Source organism: Saccopteryx bilineata, chromosome 3 (genome assembly GCF_036850765.1).
Source record: "Saccopteryx bilineata isolate mSacBil1 chromosome 3, mSacBil1_pri_phased_curated, whole genome shotgun sequence".
NCBI classification, from domain to species: domain Eukaryota; kingdom Metazoa; phylum Chordata; class Mammalia; order Chiroptera; family Emballonuridae; genus Saccopteryx; species Saccopteryx bilineata.
In genome coordinates this window covers 316,648,215-316,673,610 of record NC_089492.1, presented here as the reverse complement: position 1 = coordinate 316,673,610, position 25,396 = coordinate 316,648,215, and the positions used below count along the sequence as shown (strand labels likewise).

General features: G+C 53.1%; 1 protein-coding gene across 2 annotated transcripts; it reads left to right on the top strand.

Annotated features, from left to right (window-relative positions):
- The first annotated feature begins 563 nt into the window (after positions 1–563).
- Positions 564–23,508, top strand: ATP1A3 (ATPase Na+/K+ transporting subunit alpha 3). Of its 2 annotated transcripts, none has more exons than XM_066271929.1 (23): positions 564–722; positions 4,498–4,626; positions 4,730–4,789; positions 4,905–5,108; positions 6,067–6,180; positions 6,275–6,409; positions 6,843–6,960; positions 7,456–7,724; positions 9,825–10,023; positions 10,101–10,210; positions 10,291–10,425; positions 13,162–13,354; positions 13,640–13,815; positions 13,899–14,035; positions 14,350–14,500; positions 14,613–14,781; positions 19,956–20,110; positions 20,188–20,311; positions 21,109–21,254; positions 21,798–21,928; positions 22,265–22,366; positions 22,723–22,814; positions 23,116–23,508. In XM_066271929.1, the coding sequence occupies exons 1-23, from the start codon at positions 717–719 to the stop codon at positions 23,142–23,144; spliced, it is 3,084 nt and encodes a 1,027-aa protein (XP_066128026.1). In that variant the 5' UTR covers positions 564–716; the 3' UTR covers positions 23,145–23,508. The 2 variants fall into 2 exon arrangements, with proteins under 2 accessions (XP_066128026.1, XP_066128028.1); XM_066271931.1 differs by having other exon boundaries at positions 565–722; positions 4,537–4,626.
- The last annotated feature ends 1,888 nt before the right edge of the window (positions 23,509–25,396 follow it).

The window sequence follows — 25,396 nt, the reverse complement described above, 5'->3', positions numbered from 1 at the left end:
CTGTGCCATGGCTCTGGGTAGAGGGAATACATACAATGAGGGGGCCTCGGGGCTCCTTCCCCCTCCTCAGCACCCCTTCTGAGGGTCTTCCTTCCCTCTTGTGTCTTCTCCAGTTTCCCCTCCTGAGCAGTACCCTACACACTCTTCAGGCTCCCTCTCCCGCCTCACTGCATGTAGAGGTGCTTTGGGCCCCCTGCCTCCTTGCAGAGGTTCACCGGGCTTTCCCCCACCGGTGTTCACCTCCCGCAGCGCACCCCCACAATAAGGGGAATGCTGGGCCTCTCCCTCCCTCAGTTCCCCCTCCTCGCAGGCGGCCCCCCCACACACACACACACATTGCAAGGGTCTCCAGGTTCCTCACGGCGAGGATCTCCGGGATCCCCCCCCTCCCGCAGCGTTTCCCCTTAGCGGAGGCAGGGGGCGGGAAGGACAGCTGCAGTACCGGGGGCAGGGCTGCGGGCCGTCCGTCAGGGCGGCGGTGCCCCTGATTGGCTGACGCCGGTCCCCCTGCCCCCCCGCGGGAGCGGGCTTATGAGGCGGCGGAGGCGGCAGCCGCTGCAGACCCTGTGCGGTAGGGCGGACCGCCGGACAGACGCGCGGAACGAGGCGCGGGCGTTGCAGAGGCCCCCAGCCCAAGCCCGCGCCTAAGCTCACCCCAAGGCCCCTGCCCCGACCCCCACCCCGCGCGCCTGCCCCTGACCCCCGAAGCCGCCAAGATGGGGGTAGGTGTTCGGGCTAGCGGTGCGGTGCGTGTGTGCGACACAGTGGGTCCAGTGACATTGGGGGTGTGCAGGGGGTGGGGGCTCCGGGACCCCTGCGTTCTGGGGCCAGGTCTGCGGGACCCCGTGAGCCCGCCGACCCGGCCAGCGCTTGTGGTTGTGTCTCTGGTTGCATGTGTGCGCGGGCTGCCTGGGTCACGGGGGTCTGTGGCGCATGTTGGTGTGTCTTTGTGTGCTGAGTCCGCGGGGCACGGACCGGCCCGTGGCATCTTTGCCTTCCCTGATGCTCAGTCGTGTGTGTGCGCTCATGTGAGTTCCTGGCTCTGTCAGGCCCTGGGAACACCGCCTGCTTGCGATTGTGTAGCCCGGGTTGTGTGTGTATGACTCTTAGCAAACATGTCTGGGTGTGTCCACTACCTGGTGTCATGTCTGAGGGTGTTAAAGCCCCTCTGCTTCACTGGCCCGGTGAGGACCAGATGACCTCTCTTTCTCCTTCCAGGCCTGGGAGGGGAGTGCTCTGCAGTGTAGTGCAGTGCGGCCTGGGGCTGTGGTTTGTGCTCAGCCCCTAATCTGGGGGAGCAGACACTGGGGGCTGGGAGAAGCGGAACCATGGCAGGGAGACTGAGTGCCTTGCTGAGGGCGAACATTTGCAAATGTGTGGTAGTGGGGGGTATGGTGCATGCCGGGCTGTGCCCTTGCCTCAGTGTCCGTGTGTCCTTGTCTGTCTGCAAGTCTCTCCAGCAGATGCTGCCTCCTTTCCTGGCTGACCACCTGACCCCCACCGCAGCCCTGGATTCCTCCCTGTGTGTCTGGGGGGGGGGGGGGGGCCATGGGGAAGGAGGCGGGTGGGTTGGGCTGGATAAGATGAAGAGAGAGGACCTGGATGGGAGATGCTAATGGAAAGGGAATATGAGGGATGGAGAGAAAGATGGCGGATGAAGGCTAAGGGCCGATGGGCCCAGGGAGGGAGGTGGGGGATGGGACTACAGATCTGTACACTGGGGTGGTTGAAGGGGGGATGAGGAAAAGAGGGGGGGGGGAATGGGAGTCATTGATGCTTCCAGGTAATTGGGATGGAGGGAGGGGAATCCATGGGCAGATGGAGGACAGGACTGACGCCAAAGGCCTTAAAGAAGGAACTGGAGGTGGGGGGATGTAGGAAAAAAAGGAACAAGAAGAGGAGTGAGGCACTCAGACCCAGGAAGCAAACACAGAGAGGCAGAGGCATGGAAAAATAGAGAAAAATGCAGAGGCAGAGAGATGCTCTAAAAGAGTCAGGGAGAAAGAGACAAATACAGAGACAAAGAGACAGACACATGGCAGAGAGGCATGGATGAGACAGAGAGAGACAAAGAGAAACTGAGGCCAAAATGAGGCTATCCAAGGACAGACATTTACTATCCAGACACAACCTGAGGCAGCCTGAATGATGGAAGAGGAGGCAGAGGGCTACAAGGGGGTCGAGGGAGAGATGCTCAGTGGTGAGGCCCCAGACACCCTAAGAAGGGAAGAGACAGGCTGGCCAAGGTCCAGAGGCTGTACGAGTGGGGGGGGGGGGCGCAGACGCTCTGGAGAGAAAAATCACAAGGAGCCGCATAGGCGGGCTGCAGCAAGACAGGTGTGTCCCCTACCTTTGGAGGTGCTCCCGCCCCACAGCGCACCCACCTGGGCCTCCTGCCTTCATTGGGAAAGCCTTGGCTCCCCCTCCAGCAGATGGAAGCCTGTCCTCAAGGGAGTCTGGTCATGGCAAAGACAAACAAAAGCCAAGGTGTCACAGCCCCCTTTTCCCTCAGACCCAGGAGCCCACGGCTCACTCCTCAGCCTTAGAGGAACCCAGCTGCCAGCTCCGTAGGCTTCCGGAAGGCTTCAGGGCTGAGTAGCCGGTGTCCTTCCCCACTCGTGCCAGGCCCTCATCTCTCCCCCTTGCCTTCCCTTCATATCTCTACCTTGACCTCATGAACTTATATCTCCATATCTCCCCATCCATGGGTCTGAGTCTCCTCCTGGGACAGCGGATGGAGGAGTGTCCTTACTGTCCCCAAGCCTCTGTGCTTCTGTGTCAGACGCAGTGCTGCTGCAGGGTTGGCCCGTGGCCAAGCCTCCCTCCCACCCCCTGCTACTCTCCTAGAGGCTCCTGGGCTGCAGCCGCTCCCGGTAGCCCCTTAGCTCAGCCTCTGGGAGCAGACAGCAGGCAGCTCAGCCCTCTCCAAGGTCACGAGGAGATTATCGCTGAGCCTCACTGAGCCTGGGATTCCGGCCTGGCCTTGGGCCCGTGGGATCTGTCAGCAGCCCTCTACTGGCACCTGGCCTCTTCCCACCCCTCCTGTCACCATCTCAGGACACTGCTTTCTCCATCTACCCAGACTGCTAGACTGGCACTTCAGTCATACCCCATCTACTGAAGCCAGGCCTACGGCTTCTGCCTCTTGCTCGTCTGTACCCCAAATCCCAGCCAGCTCCCACTCTGTCCTCCAAAGGCCTCCTGTTTCAGCCTGTCCTTGGCTCCCACCATCCCTCAGGAGAGAGGCCAGACTCCACAGCTTGTCAGTCAAGGCACTCAGGAATGACTGGCTCGCAAGATTTGCTGGGTTCTCGGAGAGACAGAGACTGAGACATCCACGGGCTAGGGAGTGAGGCCCAGTGGAAGAGACAGGCGGAGAAGACAGGGAGAGCAACGTGCTGCAGAGCTGGGGCTAGATGGACACAGAGGTGCTGAGATGGACACAGAGACAGGGACAGGGACAGAGAGAAAGATTGTAGAGTGAGACAGTGAGAGACAGACAGGGAGAGACACAGCATCATAGAGATTGCTTGAGAGATGAAGACAGAGACTCAAGACAGAGAGGCAGAGATTGGATGGTGAAGGATGCAGAGACAGAAAATACTGCCCCACAGAGACAATCTAAAGTCCCAACACACCAACTTGGAGGATCCCAGGGAGACAAACTCAGCTGGACTCAGCAGAGATAGTTCAAGAGATGGAGATAGACATTGTATGAGAGACAGAGAGACAGAAAGAGCCAAAGAGCAGAGGGAAAGAAAAATCATAGACACAGGCAGAGAGACTCAGAGGCACACAGATAGAAAGACACATTAAGTGATGAGGGAGAGAGATCAGGCATAGAAACAGCCACAGAGATACAGAGATGAAAAGATAAAGAAATAGGACAGAGAGACAAAACAGAACAAGACAGGCAGAAACAGGCCCACACAGATTGAGAGAGACAGACAGACAGACATAGCAAGAGACAGACACTTGGAAGGTTGGACAGGCCCACGGAGGGGGAGAAAGAGACAGAAGGAGACACACAGAGATATAAAGACCCATAGAGCCCTGGCCAGATAGTTTGGTTGGTTAGAGCATCATTCCAAAGCATAGAGGTTGCCAGTTCGATTCTCAGTCAGGGCATATAGGGGAACAGATTGATGTCCCTGTCTCTCTCTCTCCCTTCGTCTCACTCTAAAATAAATAAAATCAGTATTTAAAAAAAACCCATAGAGACAGAAGGGGAGCAACCCACAGATATAGGCAGAGAGGGAGAGAGAAGTGCCAACTGTCTCAGATGGAGACCCCCAGGGACAGTGATACATGGAGCCAGAAACAGTAAGGCCAGTTGGCAGAGACAAGACACAGGTTTGAGAGACACCCAGAGCCAGAGGGAAACCCACCCAGAAACAGACCAAGACCCCTGAGCCAAGCCCCTGCCCACAGGCACAGGACAGGGTGAGATTAGGTTCGGAGGGCCGGTGTCCCCCTGTAATCCCTTCTCGCCCGCAGTCTGGTGGCTCTGACAGCTATCGTGTCGCCACCTCGCAGGACAAGAAAGATGACAAGGGCTCGCCCAAGAAGAGCAAGGGCACTAAGGATCGCCGGGACTTGGATGACCTCAAGAAGGAGGTGGCTATGGTAAGCCCCTCCCTCAGCACCTCACAGTGTCCCTGAGCAGGCCCTGCCCCACCCCTGGGAGCCTCGACATTCACCTGCCTCCCCCCAAACTCCTGTTCCTCAGACAGAGCACAAGATGTCAGTGGAAGAGGTCTGCCGGAAATACAACACGGACTGTGTGCAGGTGCGGGGGCCCGAAAGGAAAGGCTGGGGCTGGGCCTCTGGCCCAAGGTGCTCGTGAAGTGTGGGGGTTCCAGGGCTGGTCAGGGAGGGTTCTGTGTGAGTCCTGTGTCCCCCAGGGTCTGACCCACAGCAAAGCCCAGGAGATCCTGGCTCGGGACGGGCCCAATGCACTCACGCCGCCGCCTACCACTCCAGAGTGGGTCAAGTTCTGCCGCCAGCTCTTTGGGGGCTTCTCCATCCTGCTGTGGATTGGGGCCATTCTCTGCTTCCTGGCCTACGGCATTCAGGCGGGCACCGAGGATGATCCCTCTGGGGACAACGTGAGTGCCCTCCACCTTGCTCTGCACAAAGGCACTTTTCTCATCCTTTTTTACTTTTTGAAGCCCACTCCCCTCTTTTCTCATCTAACTTTCACAGTCATCCCATGAAAGAACTAGAGAAGGTACAAGGAAAACTGAGGCTCAGACAGGCCAAGTAACTTACCCAAGATCACACAGCAGGACCTGTAAGCTGGGGCTCCATCCCAAGACTGTGTGATCTCAACGTCCTTGGAGACAAACACTACCAGGTGGTCACGGGCTGAAAAATACCCACAGAGAGAGTACGAGCCTATAGAGTCCCAGGCATACCCACCTGCAGATCTGTCAGGGCCCATCCGCCCAACACAGTGGACACTCGGGGACGTGGGCTCACAGACAACATGCCCATAAACACAGACGCAGACATTGATTACATATGGATCCTTGCATGCATACACATGCACTTGTACACACACATGCAGAGTCATTGTAGTCACATTTGGACACAGCCATGCGACCACCTAGTTCAGGTATACAGGTACAGACAGCTGGATCAACTGATGGAAAGACAGACACAGGAACTCAAACACATGCAGAGTTGCAAGCAGACATGAGGATCAAGCACAGGTAGACAATATTCTCAGAAATTAAAACCTAAACAGGAAGACAGACAGAGACAGAAATTCACATACAGAGACTCAGACAGATGATAGCACACCCCCAGATTCTCTAACATAGGCAGACAGACAGACAGACAGACAGGCACACAAGATAGAGAGATGGACAGACCCTGACACCTAAACACACCCATACTAGAAAGAGGAACTCAAACACAGGCAGGCAGACACACAGACTGGAGAGACTCAGGCACACAATTATAGACCCCCACTGGCACAAAACTCCCCTCCCATATTCCACAAACTCAGGGTGGGGCTGGGGGCTGGCTCCTGGGCAGCTGTGAGCCTGCATCTCCCTGCAGCTGTACCTGGGCATTGTGCTGGCAGCCGTGGTCATCATCACCGGCTGCTTCTCCTACTACCAGGAAGCCAAGAGCTCCAAGATCATGGAGTCCTTCAAGAACATGGTTCCCCAGGTGAGTGGTGCCCGGAAAGGGGCCAGGAGGGTGGGGGCCATGCCAAGTGACCCCAGACAGAGTCCTGGAGGTGACTCCTTTCTGTCCCACCCAGCAAGCCCTGGTGATCCGGGAAGGTGAGAAGATGCAGGTGAATGCTGAGGAGGTGGTGGTCGGGGACCTGGTGGAGATCAAGGGTGGAGACCGAGTCCCAGCAGACCTACGGATTATCTCAGCCCATGGCTGCAAGGTGGGCCTGGAGCCTGGGGCCCAGCTCTGCCTCCTCCCTCAGACCCAGGAGTCCAATCCCCCCACCCCCTCCTCCCTCACACCCGGGAGTCCAGCCCCCCACCCCCTCTCCCCTCAGACCAAGAGTCGAGCTCCCAGCCCTCCCCCCTCAGACTTGGGAGTCTGGGCCCCCAGCCCCTCCTCCCTCAGACCCGGGAGTCCGTGCCCCCAGCCCCTCCTCACTCAGACCTGTAAGTTGTTAGACCTTAGCAGGAAGCCCTCTACCCTCCTCATCTACAGGAGCCCAACCTCTGGCCTTTCAAACACTACTCACCCACCCAGGCTTCTAGTTGTGATCTCAAGGGACACAGGCTTCAGCCCCAGTCTCCTCTAGATAAATGGCTCCTGATTCCAGGCCCAGGGCTAAACCCTCTCCCCTCTGCGCCCACCCCCAGGTGGACAATTCCTCCCTGACGGGTGAATCAGAACCCCAGACCCGCTCTCCCGACTGCACACATGACAACCCCTTGGAAACTCGGAATATCACCTTCTTTTCCACCAACTGTGTGGAAGGTGAGGTGGGGCGCAGTGGGGACACCCGGTTTGGGCAGGGTTGGTCTAGACCAGGGGTAGTCAACCTTTTTATACCTACCACCCACTTTTGTATCTCTGTTAGTAGTAAAATTTTCTAACTGCCCACCGGTTCCACAGTAATGGTGATTTATAAAGTAGGGAAGTAACTTTACTTTATAAAATTTATAAAGCAGAGTTACAGCAAGTTAAAGCATATAATAATAATTAGTTACCAAGTACTTTATGTTGGATTTTCGCTAAGTTTGGCAGAATAAATCTTTATAAAACAACTTACTATAGTTAAATCTATCTTTTTATTTATACTTTGGTTGCTCGGCTACCGCCCACCATGAAAGCTGGAACGCCCACTAGTGGGCGGTAGGGACCAGGTTGACTACCACTGGTAGACAGAGGGTCATGCTTCAGGGATTCAGATCCCTCTGAACCTCACTGAGCTCCCCCCCCCACTCAGCCTAATCCCTTCTGGCCCCACAGGCACAGCTCGGGGCGTGGTGGTGGCCACAGGGGATCGTACTGTCATGGGCCGCATCGCCACCCTGGCTTCAGGGCTGGAGGTGGGCAAGACACCTATTGCCATCGAGATTGAACACTTCATCCAGCTCATCACTGGTGTGGCTGTCTTCCTGGGTGTCTCCTTCTTCGTTCTCTCCCTCATTCTCGGATATACCTGGCTTGAGGCTGTCATCTTCCTCATCGGCATTATCGTGGCCAATGTCCCAGAGGGTCTGCTGGCCACTGTCACTGTAAGGCTCAGACCCTTACAGTGGGTCTGGGGAGGAAGGCGTGGGGGTCCAGACCCAGGGGGTCTGAGGGAGAAGGACCCCATACTACTGGGTCTGAGGGAGGAGAGCACTGGGGACAGACCCCTGAGTCCTGGGAGAGAGGGTTCAGACTCTCATGTCTGAGGGAGGAGGGTCTGGGTGTGGATGGACTCCTGAGTGTGAGGGAGGTGTTTTTTTTTTTTAATTTAATTATATTTATTTAATTATTTATTTGGTTTTAGATTTTATTTATTCACTTTAGAGAGAGGGGACAGAGAGAGGGAAGGGGGGGAGCAGAAAGCATCAATATGTGCCTTGATCAGGCAAGCCTGGGTTTCAAACTGGCGACCTCAGCATTGCGACCTCAGTGTTCCAGGTCGACGCTTTACCCACTGCACTACCACAGGTCAGGCTGATGATCTTATTTATTTATTTGTTTATTTTAATGAGAGAGACAGATAGTATCAGAGAGACAGGAAGGGAAAGAGACAAGAAGCATCAATTCTTTGTTGTGGCACCTTAGTTCTTTGATTTCTCATATGTGCCTTGACTGGGGGTATCTCAGCCAAGCCAGTGACCCCTTGCTTAAGCCAGTGACCTTGGGCTTCAAGCCAGAGACCTCTAGACTCAAGCCAGCAACCATGGGGTCATGTCAGTGATCCCATGCTCAAGCTGGATGAGCCTGTGCTCAAGCCAGGGTCCTCAGGGATTTGCACCTGAGTCTTCTGCATCCTAGGCTGATGCTCTATCCACTGTGCCACCGACTGGTCAGGTAAGTCTCCTAGATCTTAAATGAGGAGTGTTCTGGGACTCAGAGATCCTCGTTAATAAAACAAACAAACAAAAATCTTGAGAAACACTACAAGGCATAAAAAAGGCTTACAGTCCTATCACTTTTTTGTGTGTATGTGACAGAAACAGATAGGGACAGACAGGAAGGGAGAAAGATGAGAAGCATTCATTCTTCACTGTGGCTCCTTAGTCTCCTTAGTTGTTCATTGATTGCTTTCTCATATGTGCCTTGACTGGGGGTCTACAGTGACCCCTTGCTTAAGCCAGCGACCTTGGGCTCAAGCTGGTGAGCCTTGCTCAAACCAGATGAGTCCGTTCTCAAGCCGGTGACCTCAGGTTTTGAACATGGGCTCTCTGTATCCCAATGCAATGCTCTATCCACTGCGCCACCAGCTGGTTAGGCCCTATCACTTTTTAAAGTTAACTTACAAATTTAAGTACACCCCAGTGGTAGAAAATTTAAACAAAAATTAAAATAGTTTTAAAATAAAACAACAGTCCCCTTTCCACTGCCCAGCTGTCAGCCCAATCGCTAAAGTCTGCTCTCTGCACTCCTCCCGACAGGTGGGGGTATATTGCAGCATTACTAAGAGCTTTTAACAGATGTAGAAGGGACCACCCTAGGAATACCAGTCTGCCCCTTGGTTCTTTTACATAATATATCAGCAGGCAGAGTTTCCCATTTAGCATATTCAGAGTTACTCTAGGTCTAGGACAAAGGCTTTCATTGACATGCAATATACACACAGCTCTGCACATATGAACGTACGGCCTGACAGTATGGGCAGATGCAATGCACCCACATCAGCTGCACCAGGCTCAAGTTCCCCAGAAACTCCCAAGACCTTATCCAGCCCCTCCCCCAGCCCCTCAGGTCATTTGGAATAATTCAGTGTGAACTTGTTTCTGGCTCCTGCTAAACTTGGGTTTTGAACTTCATCCTGCCATTGTCTGCAGCAGTCGCTTGCTCTGTTGCATTGCCATGCGGCGCTCCATCTTTACAGTATTCCACAACTGATTTGTCCCTTTTACTATTAGTGAACATTTGGGTTGTTTGTATTTTGGAACTACTATAAATGCTGCTGCTATGAACATTTCAGTACGTATCTTTGAGACACATTTTTCTGTTGGTTTGTACCTTGGAGTAGACTCGCTGGGTGACAGCATTCTCTTTTCAGGCCCCCCAGGATTCTCCCTGGGCTGGGCAGTTGGGTCGTTGTCACTCATGTTGCTGGGCCAACCCTGCCACCTGGCTCTCACTGTATCTTGCCGGTCCTTGTGCGCCCGCAGGTGTGTCTGACACTGACTGCCAAGCGCATGGCACGGAAGAACTGCCTTGTGAAAAACCTGGAGGCTGTAGAGACCCTGGGTTCCACGTCCACCATCTGCTCAGACAAGACAGGGACCCTCACCCAGAACCGCATGACGGTCGCCCACATGTGGTTTGACAACCAGATCCATGAGGCTGACACCACTGAGGACCAGTCAGGTGAGGGTGGGGCCCAGACAGGGACCGAGGGAGCCTGGCCCCAAGATGTCCCCAGCTGTGACACGTGCCTCCTTCAGGGACCTCGTTCGACAAGAGCTCGCACACCTGGGTAGCTCTGTCCCACATTGCCGGACTCTGCAATCGGGCCGTCTTCAAGGGTGGTCAGGATAACATTCCTGTGCTCAAGGTGGGTCCGTCCGCCCACCTGGCCTTCGCCCTGCCCGTGCCCACCCCTGCTGCTCTGCCCTGACAGCCTTCTCTCCCCAGAGGGATGTGGCCGGTGATGCCTCCGAGTCGGCCCTGTTGAAGTGCATCGAGTTGTCCTCTGGCTCTGTGAAGCTGATGCGGGAACGTAACAAGAAAGTTGCTGAGATCCCTTTTAACTCCACTAACAAATACCAGGTACTGGGGGCTTTCTGTGAGAACCAGCCTGGACCTCGCTTCTTCTGTGATGCCCTAGCAGTCAACTCCACCTCACTGCCTTCCTGCTTTCATGGAGTTACTGATCTTGACACAGCTTTGGGTTTCCCATTTGTAAAATGGGAATAATAATATCCACCTGCTGGGGAGAGGAACACAGCTGAGTGAGGGTGAGGTCTCTGCCAGAGCAGAAGCAGAGGAGTAAAGATCTTCCTGCAGCAGAGAGGAAGCCAGCTGGGGATCTCTCTCACTCATTCAAAGTGGCATTTGAGCAACCACCACGTGTCAGGCAGTGAGTGAAGTCCCTCTCAATGAACTTAAGCTACAGTGCTAGAAAACAGTGACAAAGGCCCAAGAAATACGAACTCTATCTGCAGGTCATTGTGCTGAGAGTGGGAACCAGGGGGAGTGTTCCAGGCAGTGGGCACACTATGTACAAAGGCCTTGAGGCAGTGTGTGTTGCTGTGTTTGAAAAAAGCCAGGCAGCCAGTGTGTCAGGGCAGTAAACCAGGGAGTGTGGTGTGAGCTGATGGCGGTGAATGATGGGCCGGGTCCCATCAGGCCTTGTGGGCCGAGGACAGAACTTGGGTGAGACTCTGAGGGCGGCATGAGCTACAGGAGAGCTCTGAGCAGAGGGCTTACTTTTTTTTTTTTCATTTTTCCGAAGCTGGAAATGGGGAGGCAGTCAGACAGACTCCCGCATGCCCCCGACCGGGATCCACCCGGCATGCCCACCAGGGGGCGATGCTCTGCCCCTCTGGGGCGTCGCTCTGTTGCAACCAGAGCCATTCTAGCGCCTGAGGCAGAGGCCACAGAGCCATCCTCAGCGCCTGGGCCATCTTTGCTCCAATGGAGCCTCGGCTGCAGGAGGGAAAGAGAGAGACAGAGAGGAAGGAGAGGGTGGAGAAGCAGATGGGTGCTTCTCCTGTGCACCCTGGCCGAGAATTGAACCCGGGATTCCTGCACATTTTTTTAAAAATTGATTTTAGCAGGAGAGGAAAGAAGAGAGAGAAAGAGGAATATCAATCTGTTCCTGTATGTACCCACACTGGGGATCGAACTGGCAACCTTTGCATTTCCAGAAGATGCTCTAATTAGTTGAGCTATCCAGCCAGAAAGGAGGCTCACTTTTTTTTTTTTTTTTTGTATTTTTCTGAAGCTGGAAACGGGGAGAGACAATCAGACAGACTCCCGCATGCGCCCTACCGGGATCCACCCGGCACGCCCACCAGGGGCGATGCTCTGCTCACATTTTTAAAGAGCTTTAGAGGGATATAATTTACATACCATAGATAATCTATTTAAAATGCATAATGTCGGCTCTGGCCGGGTGGCTCAGTGGCAGAGCGTCAGCCTGGTGTGCGGAAGTCCTGGGTTCGATTCCTGGCCAGGGCACACAGGAGAAGCGCCCATCTGCTTCTCCACCCCTTCCCCTCTCCTTCCTCTCTGTCTCTCTCTTCCCCTCCCGCAGCCGAGGCTCCATTGGAGCAAAGATGGCCCGGGCGCTGGGGATGGCTCCGTGGCCTCTGCCTCAGGGCACTAGAATGGCTCTGGTCACAACAGAGCATCGCCCCCTGGTGGGCGTGCTGGGTGGATCCCGGTCGGGCACATGTGGGAGTCTGACTGCCTCTCTGTTTCCAGCTTCAGAAAGATACAAAAAATAAATAAATAAATAAATAAAATAAAATGCATAATGTCAATTAGCGCAATTTTACCACATCAAAAAGAAACTTCACATTCCTCTGCTATTGTCCACAACCTCCCATCCCTCCCCAAGCCCTGGACAACCACCAATCTACTTTCTGTCTCTATGGATTTGCCTGTTCTGAACTTTTCACATAAGTGGGATCCTCCAGTATATGGCTTCTCTCCCTCAGCATAATGTTTCTTTTTTTTTTTAAGGTTGTATTTATTGATTTTTAGAGAGAGGAGAGAGAGAGAGAAAGGGAGGGGAGCAGGAAGCATCATCTCATAGTTGCTTCTCGTATGTGCCTTAACCAGGCAATAGTGGCTGCTATGAACAACACTGCTGCGAACATCCACATTACAAGCTTTTGTGTGGACATAGTTTTCATGTCTCTTGGGGGTACCCAGGGATTACTGGGTCATATAATGACTCTACATTTAACCTTTTGGGGAGCTGCCAGACTGTTTTCCAAAGTGGCTGCACCATTTTCCGTGAACTCACATTGTTTAAAGTATCCTCTTGGCTGCTGTGAGGAGGAAATACATTGAGGTGGGGAAGGCTGAAATGGGCGGTGAGTGTGGAGGTGGCTGTGATATTCCATATAAGAGATGGTGGTGGCTAGACTGAGGCCTGGAGGTGGGAGGTGGAGTCAGAATCTGAGTGTATTTCACAGGTGAGCCGACCAGATTTGGTGATAGGTCAGATGTGGGATGAGAAGGCGTTGGGGAAGCACAGGGCAGGGAAAGAGGCACAAGTTCTATAGACAGCCAGTATTTCTGTAAGAAACACAGAGGAGCAGCAGTATCTGTGAGACAGAGTGGGAGAAACAAGCAGGAGTGAGCAGAGATCTCTGCGACAGTCTCAGAAACAGATGATCTCTCAGGTAAAGATTTAGACAGTGCCCTCTGAGGGAGCTGTCTGTCCTGGCACCCATGGGTCTGGGCGGGCCTGGGGGTCCTGTCTCTGCTGGGTGCCGGCTGTTTCTAGGTCTTGTGAAGCTCACACACACTCACCCTCTGCTCTGTCCACAGCTCTCCATCCATGAGACCGAGGACCCCAATGACAACCGGTACCTGCTGGTGATGAAGGGTGCCCCTGAGCGCATCTTGGACCGCTGCTCCACCATCCTGCTGCAGGGCAAGGAGCAGCCACTGGATGAGGAGATGAAGGAAGCCTTCCAGAATGCCTACCTGGAGCTCGGTGGCCTGGGCGAGCGTGTGCTGGGTGTGTACCACGGGTGGGGCTGAGTTGTGGTTAGGGCTGGGTCATCTCTGGGAGTAAGGTAGAGCATAATGCTGCCCAGAGGCAGCTCAGAATAGGGCCCCCAGAATGCACTGTGAATGAGTGAATGAATGAATGAATGAGAGGGGGTGGCATTTTTAGGAAATGAATGTTGGCTGTCTGGCTAACTGGGAGGCGACTGCTGGGACTGGATGGCCAGGAGCTGTGGGCCTGAGGCACGGAGGCCTGAGGCGGGAGCCCTCATGCCCACACTGACTCTGCCCCCAGGTTTCTGCCATTACTACCTGCCCGAGGAGCAGTTCCCCAAGGGCTTTGCCTTCGACTGCGATGATGTGAACTTCACCACAGACAACCTCTGCTTTGTGGGCCTCATGTCCATGATCGACCCTCCCCGGGCAGCAGTCCCCGATGCAGTGGGCAAGTGCCGCAGCGCTGGCATCAAGGTGTGGCCTGGGGCAGACGGGGGCGGGGCCAGTGCCTCACGGGTCAGTGCAGAGGCCAGACCTTTCCCAAACAATGCCCACAGGTCATCATGGTCACGGGTGATCACCCCATCACGGCAAAGGCCATTGCCAAGGGTGTGGGCATCATCTCTGAGGGCAACGAGACTGTGGAGGACATTGCTGCGCGGCTCAACATTCCAGTCAGCCAGGTCAACCCCCGGTGAGTGCCACCGGCCAGCTCAGCTTTCTCCCCCAGACGGCAGCGGGTCCCCTCCTTCTGGGCCTCTGTTGACTGAGCACCTGGGTCCTTCCTGTTCCTCCTCCGCGTGAGGACTGGCAGGCTGGTGTCATTTCGCATTTTGCTTTGCTACTCATGTGCTCTGTGACCTTGAATGAGGATTGAGCCTCCCTAAGCCTCAGCTTTGGAGCCTGGTCTGCTGCTTCTCCTGTCTGTTGGTCTGGTCTGCCTGGCTCTCTGTCCATCAGGTGCTGCACTACTCCCCATACGTCCTGACTACTCTTCGCTCTTCCCAGGGATGCTAAGGCCTGTGTGATCCACGGCACTGACCTCAAGGACTTCACCTCCGAGCAAATCGATGAGATCCTGCAGAACCACACGGAGATCGTCTTTGCCCGCACATCCCCCCAGCAGAAGCTCATCATCGTGGAAGGCTGTCAGAGACAGGTGGGCCGGGGCAGGGTCCCGCCCAGGAGGGGTCAAGGCTGGACTCCTGGTCCATGAGGAAATGCACTGGGGCCGGGCCTCTGGGCTTCCTCCTCACTTTCTGTCCCTGCAGGGAGCCATCGTGGCTGTGACTGGGGATGGTGTGAATGACTCCCCTGCTCTGAAGAAAGCTGACATTGGGGTGGCCATGGGCATTGCCGGCTCTGATGTCTCCAAGCAGGCAGCGGACATGATTCTGCTGGATGACAACTTTGCCTCCATTGTCACGGGTGTGGAGGAAGGTGAGTAGCCAAGTGGCCTGGAGACTGGAGTCCCTGTATGAGGCCAGAAAGGGAGAGGGGAATAGGCCAGTGTTGCAGCGGGTTGTGCGGAGAGGAGACCCCAGATCCCACTGGGCTCCTGCAGCCTGAGCTTGTTCCCTTCAGTCTTCCCCCAGGGGTCAGGGGCTTTCTGGGGGTGGACAGAGCTGATGCCCTCCTGGGTCCCAGGATTGTCTGGCACAGGGCCAGTGGGGTGGGCAGATTCAGAAGCATTTTTAAAACACAAGTATAGCTATGAGAACAAAGGGTTCTTCAGGAAGCCCCTCACCCAGCACAGGGTCAGGGTATGGACGGGGATCCCGGGTAAGTCCCCAGGAACACATTGGCGTTTTCATGTCGAGGAAGCCGAGTGTGCCAAGGTGAGACTGGGTGAGGGAGCTGTGAGTGCAATGGGGGTGCTGGGAGCCCAGACCACACAGCCCAGGTGCCGCCTCCTAGCGGGCCTTGTTCCCATTTTATTCACAATTTACTAAATTGTAATGAAGCTTGTTCACATTTAACTTTATTCTAGTCATCAAAATAATTCATGATGATTATAGAAAATGTAGAAAAGTATGAAGAAGAAAATTGGAATCACCCGAACCTTGCCATTCAGAAATAGTCACTGTTCACCCTGCGGTGCATTTCTTTTCAGTTTCTCTCTCCCCCATTTACAGTGTCCCCAGTATAAAAAATAATGCAGAAGAGAGCATTCAAACAGGAAAGCTGAGCCCAAAATGACAAATTAAGTGCCCTTTCCCTTGTCTTATACTTCCAGAGGATACCATGGTTAACCTTCTATTACATGCCCAGATATCTATGCATATGCAATGCACACATGGATACATGTGTTCACACTTTCTAGACATTTACTGGGATCCTACCCTGTGCATCATGTGGGGTGCTAGAGATATAGCTGTGTGCAGAGCACACATGCTCTGCCCTGAGCAGACATGCTCCCTGCCCTCAGGGAGCTGGGAGAGACAGCCTTAAGCTCACAAACAAAAAAATACATAATTATAAATTGCAACAAGTGCTAAGAAAGCAAGCATGGCCCTATGTCAGATAGTAATGGGGATCTTTCCTACCTAGAGATGGTGGACAAGGAAGGCCTCCCTGGAGTGACAAAAACAGTCTAACTTCCAGGAGGGGAAAATTCCAGGTATACCCCAAGGCAGAGTGAATGACATAGTGAACCCTGCTGTCACCATCACCTAGCTCTGACCACTACCAGCTCATGAGGATCTTGTTTCAACTCTCCTCCCCTACTACACACTCTGGGTCATGTTCAAGTACATTTAAGTCCTTGTTTCATCCATAAATATTTGGAGATGAGACCCTGGCCAGTTGACTCAGTGGTAGAGCATTGGCCTGGCATGTGGATGTCTCAGATTCGATTCCTGGTCAGAGCACACGGGAAAAGAGACCATCTACTTCACCCCTTCGCCTCCCCCTTTTCTCTCTCTCTCTCTTCCCTTCCTGCAGCCATGGCTCGATTGATCTGAGCATGTTGGCCCAGGCACTGAGGATGGCTCTGTTGAGCCTCTGCTTCAGGCATTAAAAATAGCTTGGTTGCGAGCATGGCCCCAGATGGGCAGAGCATTAGCCCAAGACAGAGGTTGCTGAGTGATCCTGGTCAGGGAGCATGTGGTAGTCTATCTCCCCTACTCTCACTTAAAAAAAAAAAAAGTGTGTATATATATATACATATATATATATATGTATGTATGTATATATAAGTATATATATATAAGTATATATATATATATTTGTGGAAAGCAGTGCATGTATTAGAGGAAAGGGAATAGCAGGTGTGAACACCTAAGCCCCTATTTTTACACAAAGGTGATCGAACCATCCATACCTGCGTATGGCCTGCCTTTCTGTTCCTTCTTAACGACATATCCTGTTGCTCATGTCTCTCAGCACTTGAGAGAAAGTGGAGGGAGGGGCTGGCTGGAGTCATCTTTAGTTTCTTTATACTTTGTCCACACTGTACAGATTGAATTTTTATATTTACAGTAAGGTGGGCAGCTCAATTATTATTATTTTTCTTTTCTAGCTCAGTGATTTTTACACATATACACATCTATGCACCCACCAGACCCTGACTGAGGAGCATTTCCAGTTCTCCATTAAGGTTTTGTCAGGTGCCCTCCAGTCTGTGTACTCTCTCCCAGAAATAACCACTACCTTGACTTTTGGCACCATAGGTCAGTTTTGGGGTTTTTTTAGGTGAGAGGAAGGGAGATAGTGAGGCAGACTCCCACATCCGCCCTGACCAGGATCCAGCCGGCACCGTGTCTGGAACCAATGCTTGAGTACCAAGCTATTTTTAACATCTGAGGCTGATGTGCTTAGACCTCTGGTTGGCAAACTACGGCTCTCGTGAGCCACACGTGGCTCTTTGAAACCTTGAGTGTGGCTCTTCCACAAAATACCACATGCGGGCGCTACCTCGATAAGGAATATACCTACCTATATAGTTTAAGTTTAAAAAACTTGGCTCTCAAAAGAAATTTCAATCGTTGTACTATTGATATTTGGCTCTGTTGACTAATGAGTTTGCCAACCACTGGCTTAGACCAACCAAGCTATCCTCTGTGCCTGGGGCTGACACTCAAACCAGTTGAGTCACTGGCTGCAGGAAAGGAAGATAGAGAAGGGGGAAAGGGAGAGTAGGAGGGGAGAGAAGCAGATGGTCACTTCTCCTGTGTGCCCTGACCGGGAATCAAACCTGGGATGCCCATGCACTGGGCTGATGCTCTATTCACTGAGTCACTGGCTTGGGCCATAGACCACTTTCAAATCCTCTAAATGGAATCATGGCTTTTTTCACTCAACGTAATAGCTGTGAGATTCATCCGAGGTTGGGTGTGACATAGCTTGTTCCATTTCCTTGCATCCGAGGTTGGGTGTGACATAGCTTGTTCCATTTCCTTGCTGAGTAGTATTCCATTATGTCAGGGGTCGGGAACCTATGGCTCGTGAGCCAGATGTGGCTCTTTTGATAGCTGCATCTGGCTCGCAGACAAATCTTTAATAAAAAAAATAATAATGTTAAAAATATAAAACCTTCTCATGTATTACAATCCATTCATTTCCTACCGCTCATGTTCATGGTTGCGGGTGGCTGGAGCTAATCACAGCTGTCCTCTGGGACAACACCAAATTTTTACTGGATAATGCGTAAGGTACATGGGTCATTGTATGGCTCTCACAGAATTACATTTTAAAATATGTGGTGTTCATGGCTCTCTCAGCCAAAAAGTTTCCCAACTCCTGCATTATGTGGATGGACCAGTTTATTTACCCACTCCCCTGTTGACAGACATTGGGGTTGGTTTTGGTTTCTGCTATTGTGACTAATGCTATATAGTAAGTGAAAGGCAAAAACCACTGGCCAGCCTGACCTGTGGTGGTGCAGTGGATAAAGCATCGACCTGGAAATGCTGAGGTTGCCGGTTTGAAACCCTGAGCTTGCCTGGTCAAAGCGCATATGGGAGTTGATGCTTCCAGCTCCCCCCCCTTCTCTCTTTCTGTCTCTCCTCTCTCTCTCTTTGTCTCTCCCTCCTCTCTAAAAATGAATAAAAATAAATTTTAAAAAAGCACCTCTTACCTAAGAGTGTGCCTTAAAAAAACAAACAAAGAAACAAAAAAAAAACACTGGCCAAACCGAAAACACTAGGCTGATGTGTTCATAAAGGGAAATTAATTTTAAAAACACTTGGGTGCAAGTGGGCTGAGACCAGCAAAGGGTGTCAGCACCTAGAGAGGGAAAGGGCAGGGGTTACATAGGCCTGTCAAAGGGCCTTGGGCAAAAGCAGCTGGTGTTGCTGCATCCGCTGGTGCAAGACAGTTTTCCTTTGTGGATTGGAGCAGCACTACAGTTCCTCAAAATTGTTAGCACTTTGACTCAACTGTCCCTTATCAGCATCTGGCTGTAAGGGAGGTCTGGGCTTGGTTTCTAAGTAAGCAAGTCCTTCCTCCTTTGGGCTTGCATTGTTCTCAAGATGGCAGCTGAGTAGCCATTGTATCTTTCAGTGAGCACTTCCACTTGCTTTTTGGTGGACATAGCACTAATATCTCTTGGGTGTAAACCTAGGAGCAAGATTACTGGGTCGATAGGGAAGGGAATGCTTAATTTTAATAGAAACTGCCAAACAGTCTTCCAGAGAGGTTGTATTTTTTTTTATTTTTTTTGGTATTCATTTTAAAGAGGAGAGAGAGAGAGAAAAGGAGAGGTGGAGAGCAGGAAACATCAGCTCCCATATGTGCCTTGACCAGGCAAGCCCAGGGTTTCAAAACAGTGACCTCAGCATTCTAGGTCAATGCTTTATCCACTGTGCCACCACAGGTCAGGCGAGGTTGTATTTCAAGAACAGTTGCAAAAAGCAATGTGGCTGGACATTTGTGGAGACAGGTAGATGGGGATGAACTAGAAAGGACGTGTGGCCTGACCTGTGGTGGCGCAGTGGATAGAGCATCGGCCTGGGATGCTGAGGTCGCTCGCCAGTTTGAAATCCCAGGCTTGTCTGGTCAGGGCATGTATGGAGAGCAACTACTATGAGTTGATGCTTCTGGCTCCTCCCCCTTTTCTCTCTGTCTATGCTCTCTCAAGTCAATAAACAAAATCTTAAAAAATAAAATAGTAGCCCTGGCCGGTTGGCTCAGTGGTAGAGCGTCGGCCTAGCGTGCGGAGGACCCGGGTTCGATTCCCGGCCAGGGCACACAGGAGAAGCGCCCATTTGCTTCTCCACCCCTCCGCCACGCCTTCCTCTCTGACTCTCTCTTCCCCTCCCGCAGCCAAGGCTCCATTGGAGCAAAGATGGCCCAGGCGCTGGGGATGGCTCTGTGGCCTCTGCCTCAGGCGCTATAGTGGCTCTGGTCGCAACATGGCGACGCCCAGGATGGGCAGAGCGTCGCCCCATGGTGGGTGTGCCGGGTGGATCCCGGTTGGGCGCATGCGGGAGTCTGTCTGACTGTCTCTCCCTGTTTCTAGCTTCAGAAAAAAGAAAAAAAACAAAAACAAAAACAAAAAATAATAATAATAATAACGGAAAAGAAAAAGGACACATGAACTGGGCAGGGAGGGGGCAGAGGGAATAGGGTGCCGTGGTGTGGACACCTGAGGTCTGAACCTGTCCCTGCCACAGGCCGCCTGATCTTTGACAACCTGAAGAAGTCCATCGCCTACACCCTTACCAGCAACATCCCTGAGATCACACCCTTCCTGCTGTTCATCATGGCCAACATCCCGCTGCCTCTGGGCACCATTACCATCCTCTGCATTGACCTGGGCACTGACATGGTGAGCCCCCAGCCACTCCCAGGGCCCTGGAGAGCAAGGTCCCTCACTCCCTGACTCACCTGGCCTCTCCTGCTCAGGTCCCGGCCATCTCATTGGCGTATGAGGCTGCTGAGAGTGACATCATGAAGAGACAGCCCAGGAATCCACGCACTGACAAGCTGGTTAACGAGAGGCTCATCAGCATGGCCTATGGGCAGATTGGTGAGGACCTGGGGACCCTGCCTTGACTATGGCAAGATGCCCAGGACCTAGAACAGTGCCTGGCTCATTGTGGGCACCCAAAACCTCATAGGTCTTGGTGCAGGAGGTTTGGAAGGAGTGACTTACCGATGAGGGTGGTCACCAACGTGGTGCTGGCACAGGTGGAGGACAGGCCTGGAGAGGGTGCATCTGGAGAGCACATAGCACACTGAGTGGCAGATCGGGATTGGCCCCAGGATGGCCACTCCAGAGCCTACTGCTCTCCCCACCTCCATGATGGGAAGGTTAAGATCAGCCTGTGAAGCTCTATGAGGCAGAAGTGAACCCTTTGCATTTCTCTCTGCCTCCTCTTCAACCCGCCGCTGGAAGTGATGTGTGCAGAGCACTAGAAGTGCTGAGTTCCCCATCACTGGGAGAGTCCCAGTAAGCAGAGGCTTCACTCTGGTGGTCAGAAGTGTGGGGAGGTCATTCCTGCATACAGGGGCCTATAAGACTCAATCCTAACTGTCCTCAGGACTTCCTGATGTTCAGGTGGTCTGGGTCAGGTGGGAGAGAGCCACCAAGTTATCCATCTGGGGGAGCCCTCTGCCTAAGGCTTCTGTTCCAGATGACCCGTCACAGGCACTCACCACCAGACTAGACTGCCCACTGGGAGCCTGGCCCCGAATGATGTTTAGGCAAGAGGACTAAGATGGCCCACTCTTCTCCTGGTCGGGGTTTAAGGGATTCCAGAAGTGCAGGGGGCTGGCTGTCAGTCCCCACCTGAGCCACTCATCTTCCTTCTCTCCTCCTCCCAGGAATGATCCAGGCTCTCGGTGGCTTCTTCTCCTACTTTGTGATCCTGGCAGAAAATGGTTTCTTGCCTGGCAACCTAGTGGGCATCCGGTTGAACTGGGATGACCGCACTGTCAATGACCTTGAGGATAGCTATGGACAGCAGTGGGTGAGTGGGGCTGGGCCCCACAGCGTGGCGAGGACTCCCAATCAGCATCCCCTAGGCAAGCTCTTCTGCTTCCTACAACGGCCCCTCTAGTTCTGGGTCCATGTCAGGACCCTCACTGGGCATGCAGAGCCTCTCGTTGCTCTACGCCCAGCTTGTCATGGGCCTAGTGTCCTCTGGCCACACTGCCACACCAGGTGAGACACCTTCACTTCCTTCTTTCCTGTTTCTGTCTGTCCCTTCTAAGTTCACTGGTGTCTATCCCCTCAGGAGGCCCACAGGGTCTTCGACCTCCCACTTCCCTCCATGCCAGAGATGGTCCTTGGTCCCTGATTGACGACTGAGATCACCATTAACCTCTTCTTACTAGTACATCCCTGGCTCTTCCCGTGGGGCTATGAGCCTAAGAGGGGAGACATTTCTGAGGTCCTGGGGGACCCCTTTGGGATGGAGTCCCTGCTTAGCCTGGGGTTCAGACAAGGAGCCTGGAGGCCAGGCCACGGCCACGCTGACTGCCATCCTGCATCCTGGTCCCGGCTTTTGCAGACATACGAGCAGAGGAAAGTGGTGGAGTTCACGTGCCACACGGCCTTCTTTGTGAGCATCGTGGTCGTCCAGTGGGCTGACCTGATCATCTGCAAGACCCGCAGGAACTCCGTTTTTCAGCAGGGCATGAAGTGAGGGCTGCGCTGCGTGTCTGTCCTCCCCTGGGGCTCTGTTTCTGTGTTTTGCCTGGGATTCTCTTGTGTGTGTGTGTGTGTGTGTGTGTGTGTGTGGTATGTTGCCGGGTCCCTCTCCAGACCTGCTTCACCTTTTCATGTCCGTTCCTGTGTGTTGCTGTCTCTGTCTTTCTGTATTTGTCTTCATGTCACCATGTCCCTGAATCTGTCTCTGCCTCTCTTTTTGTCTTTATCCCCATGTCTCCGCGTCTGTCTCTCTGTCTGCCTTTGAGTGTGCTCTGTCACTGGGGGTTGGTTAGGGTTGCCTGGGTCGAGCCCTGCCTGTGCCTCCAGGAACAAGATCCTGATCTTCGGGTTGTTTGAAGAGACGGCCCTGGCTGCTTTCCTGTCCTACTGCCCTGGCATGGACGTGGCCCTTCGCATGTACCCTCTCAAGTGAGTGCCCCGCACCACTCTAGGACCCCTCCGTGGGCTTTGGGGAGCCTTCCCAGTGGGACCTCCTCGCAGGCCACACTTCTCCTGGCGTCTCTTGGAACCCCCTTCTCTGTGTCCCCGACTGTAGTCTCCATTCTGATCCACTAATCCTCCCCCCTCCCCGCCCCTGTGGGACGGCCTCACAGTGGGTGCTCGGGCAACCCTAGCCTGCAGCCATGGTCCAGGTACCCCTCACTGGTGGACAGGAGGGATCAAGGGAGAATGCCCCCTCAGCATGGCCCTTTGTGTCTTCCCGACTGTCTGTTGTCCCCGTTTCGGCCCCACACTGACGCCCTGCTGTTGTCTGGTCTCTGCAGGCCCAGCTGGTGGTTCTGTGCCTTCCCCTACAGCTTCCTCATCTTTGTCTATGACGAAATCCGCAAGCTCATCCTGCGCAGGAACCCCGGGGGTGAGGGGCTGACTGGGCCGAGGGTGGGGAGCGGAGGGGGGCGCTGCGGGCGGGCAGGGCCGGGGGCGGGGCGGGGCAGCACCGTGGTTACTGGCCCGACGCTAACCTCACTCTCTGTCTCCTTGCCTCCTTCTCTGTTGTCTCTCCCTTCCCTTCCCAACTCCCCTCCTTGTCTCTCCGGGCTGCCTCTCTGTCCTGCTGTGTGTCACTGTCCTTTTTGGTTTCTGTGTCGCTCGCTCTCTTTTTCTATGTGCTTCTCACCATTCCTGTCTCTCTGTGTGTCTGTTTCTTTCCTCTCCAGGTTGGGTGGAGAAGGAAACCTACTACTGACCTCAACCCCACCACCTCATTCATCTCTTCCCTGACCCCGAAGCCCAGGACAGCCCCCTCCAGTCCTTCCCATTTTGTATTCTTGGGGGGAGGGGCCCTCTCTCCCTTTGGCTCCCACCTTGGCCCCACCCCCTCAAAGTATCTCTCGACCCCTCCCTCTCTCCCCGACTCTGGCTAGCTTCTCTCCGTGCCCCCTGCCCTGCCTCTCTCTTTTCTGTGTCTCTATTCCTCTTTTTCTCCTCACCCCTACTTCCCAGCTCCCTCCCTGGGCTCTTTTTTACTCCCCTGCAATGTCCCCCCAACCCCGGCTGATGCCATCTCTGGTTCTGGAAAATGATCAAATATATCAGTGGGGAGAAGGGTGTGTGCGTTGTACTTGCTTTCTGGACCAGAGGTGTGGGTGGGATGGAGTCCCCTGTGCTGGCACACCTGGCTGGGGTTCACACAACACCAGGAACATAGACTGGCACCAGCTTGGGGGTCACAGAATCTCAGGGTCATCGAATCGTGGAGTTTTAGGCCAAACTAAAGTTAGAGTAAAAGCAGCTTGAATTCACCAGGAGATGGGATTATGGGATTGGAACAGGACGGGGAGAGAATCAGACTGGATCCTCTCATCTTGGAGTAGGACCCCAGGGAGGTGATGATAGTGACAACCATGACGATGATGATGGTAGCGACTCATTGAGCATCCACTCTGTGTTCGGCCCTTTTCTAAGCACTCTATGTATATAAGCTCATTTAATCTTCATAGGCATGATGCATAGAAAGGGAAAGTGACTTGCTCAAGGTCACACAGCTGAGAGGTGACAAATCTGGGATGTGTAGAAGCTGTCTGAGCTCTAAGTCACTGTGCTATTTTCTCTCTTTTTATTGAAATAAACTTTAATACAGTGAAGTGCACAAATCTAAAAGACACAGCTCAACAATTTTTAAAAATTACATCCACCCAGATCAAGATACAGAACATTTCTGTCCCCCTGGAAAGTTCCCTTATGCCCCTCAGGTCAGCCCCCTTCCAGAGGCAACCACTGATCTGTTTCTGTCACCATCAGTTAGTTGTGCCTGTTTTTAGACTTTGTATAAATGAAATCTTACTGCATGTTGTCTGTGCGTCTGACTTCCTGTTCCCAGCATCATGTCTATGAGTCACCCACATTGTCATATGTATTGGTAGCTCACTCTTTTTATTGTTGTGTAGTATGCTACTGCATGGCTATAACATAATTTATCTGTTCAGTTGATGGACATTTGGGTCATTTCCACTTTGGGGGCTATTACAGTTGGTGCAATTGGTGCTGCTAGGAACAGGAGCATTCTAGTAATGACACATGTATATATCTGTTGGGCACATGCCTAGCAGTGGGACTGCTGGTCATGGGATGAACTGTGTTTAGCTTTAATTGAAACAGACCTTTTCCAAAGCTCTTGTGTCATTCTGCATTCCAGCAGTGCATGAAAGTCCAGTTATTGTCAGTCCTTTGAATTTTAGCCATTCTGTTTAGGCAGCCATACCACTTCCCTCGAGGCAGCCTTCTTGGTCCAGCTCAGAGACGTGAGTTAGAGGGGACGCTGGGGCAGGATGCTGAGAGTTCACAGCTGTGAGTGTGCACATGCCCACTGCACGAGACAAAAGCTGAAGGAGTGCGTGAATCTGAGGGGTAGGGGTTGTATGAGCCTGGACCACTCCTAGGGAGGCTGTAGAAACTACTTTATTCATTGGCACAGGGTAAGAAATGCTCCCGTAGACAAGTGGACAGTTAGAAGCCCAGACAGGGCAGGGGCTTTCTTGAAGTCACACAGTAGGGATATAACCCAGGTTTCTGGTTGTCTATGTTAAGGCCTTCTTACCCTCTCAGCTCTTCTTCCTTTGGGGATCAAGAGGCAGGAAGGAGGTCTCAGACTAAAGGGACCATGCGGCAAGGCCCGTCTCCCACAGTCTGCTCAGGTGCCCCCATCATCTCCCCCCATGCCCCTAATTCAAGGCTCACCTGCCATAGGCCCCCTTTCTCAAGGACCTGATCTCCTACTATCCACTTGTCTCAGGGATCCTTCTGTATTTCACAGCATGTCTCTCTGCCTTAGGGCCCTATCTCCCACAATACCTGTTGTAACTCTCCATCTCCCATACTGCCTCTGGGACAAGGCCCCATCTTCTCCCCAAACTCCTTATTCAAAGTTGCTCCCATGCCTTGATCAGAGGGTCCCTCCAACAATGTTCTTGCCTCTGGACGTCCATGGCCCACGCTATT

Coding starts and splice junctions, on each gene's coding strand:
- ATP1A3 (XM_066271929.1), top strand. Junction 4,627..4,729: donor TCAAGAAGGAGGTGGCTATG/GTAAGCCCCTCC, acceptor CCTGTTCCTCAG/ACAGAGCACAAGATGTCAGT. Junction 20,312..21,108: donor CATGGCCTATGGGCAGATTG/GTGAGGACCTGG, acceptor TCCTCCTCCCAG/GAATGATCCAGGCTCTCGGT.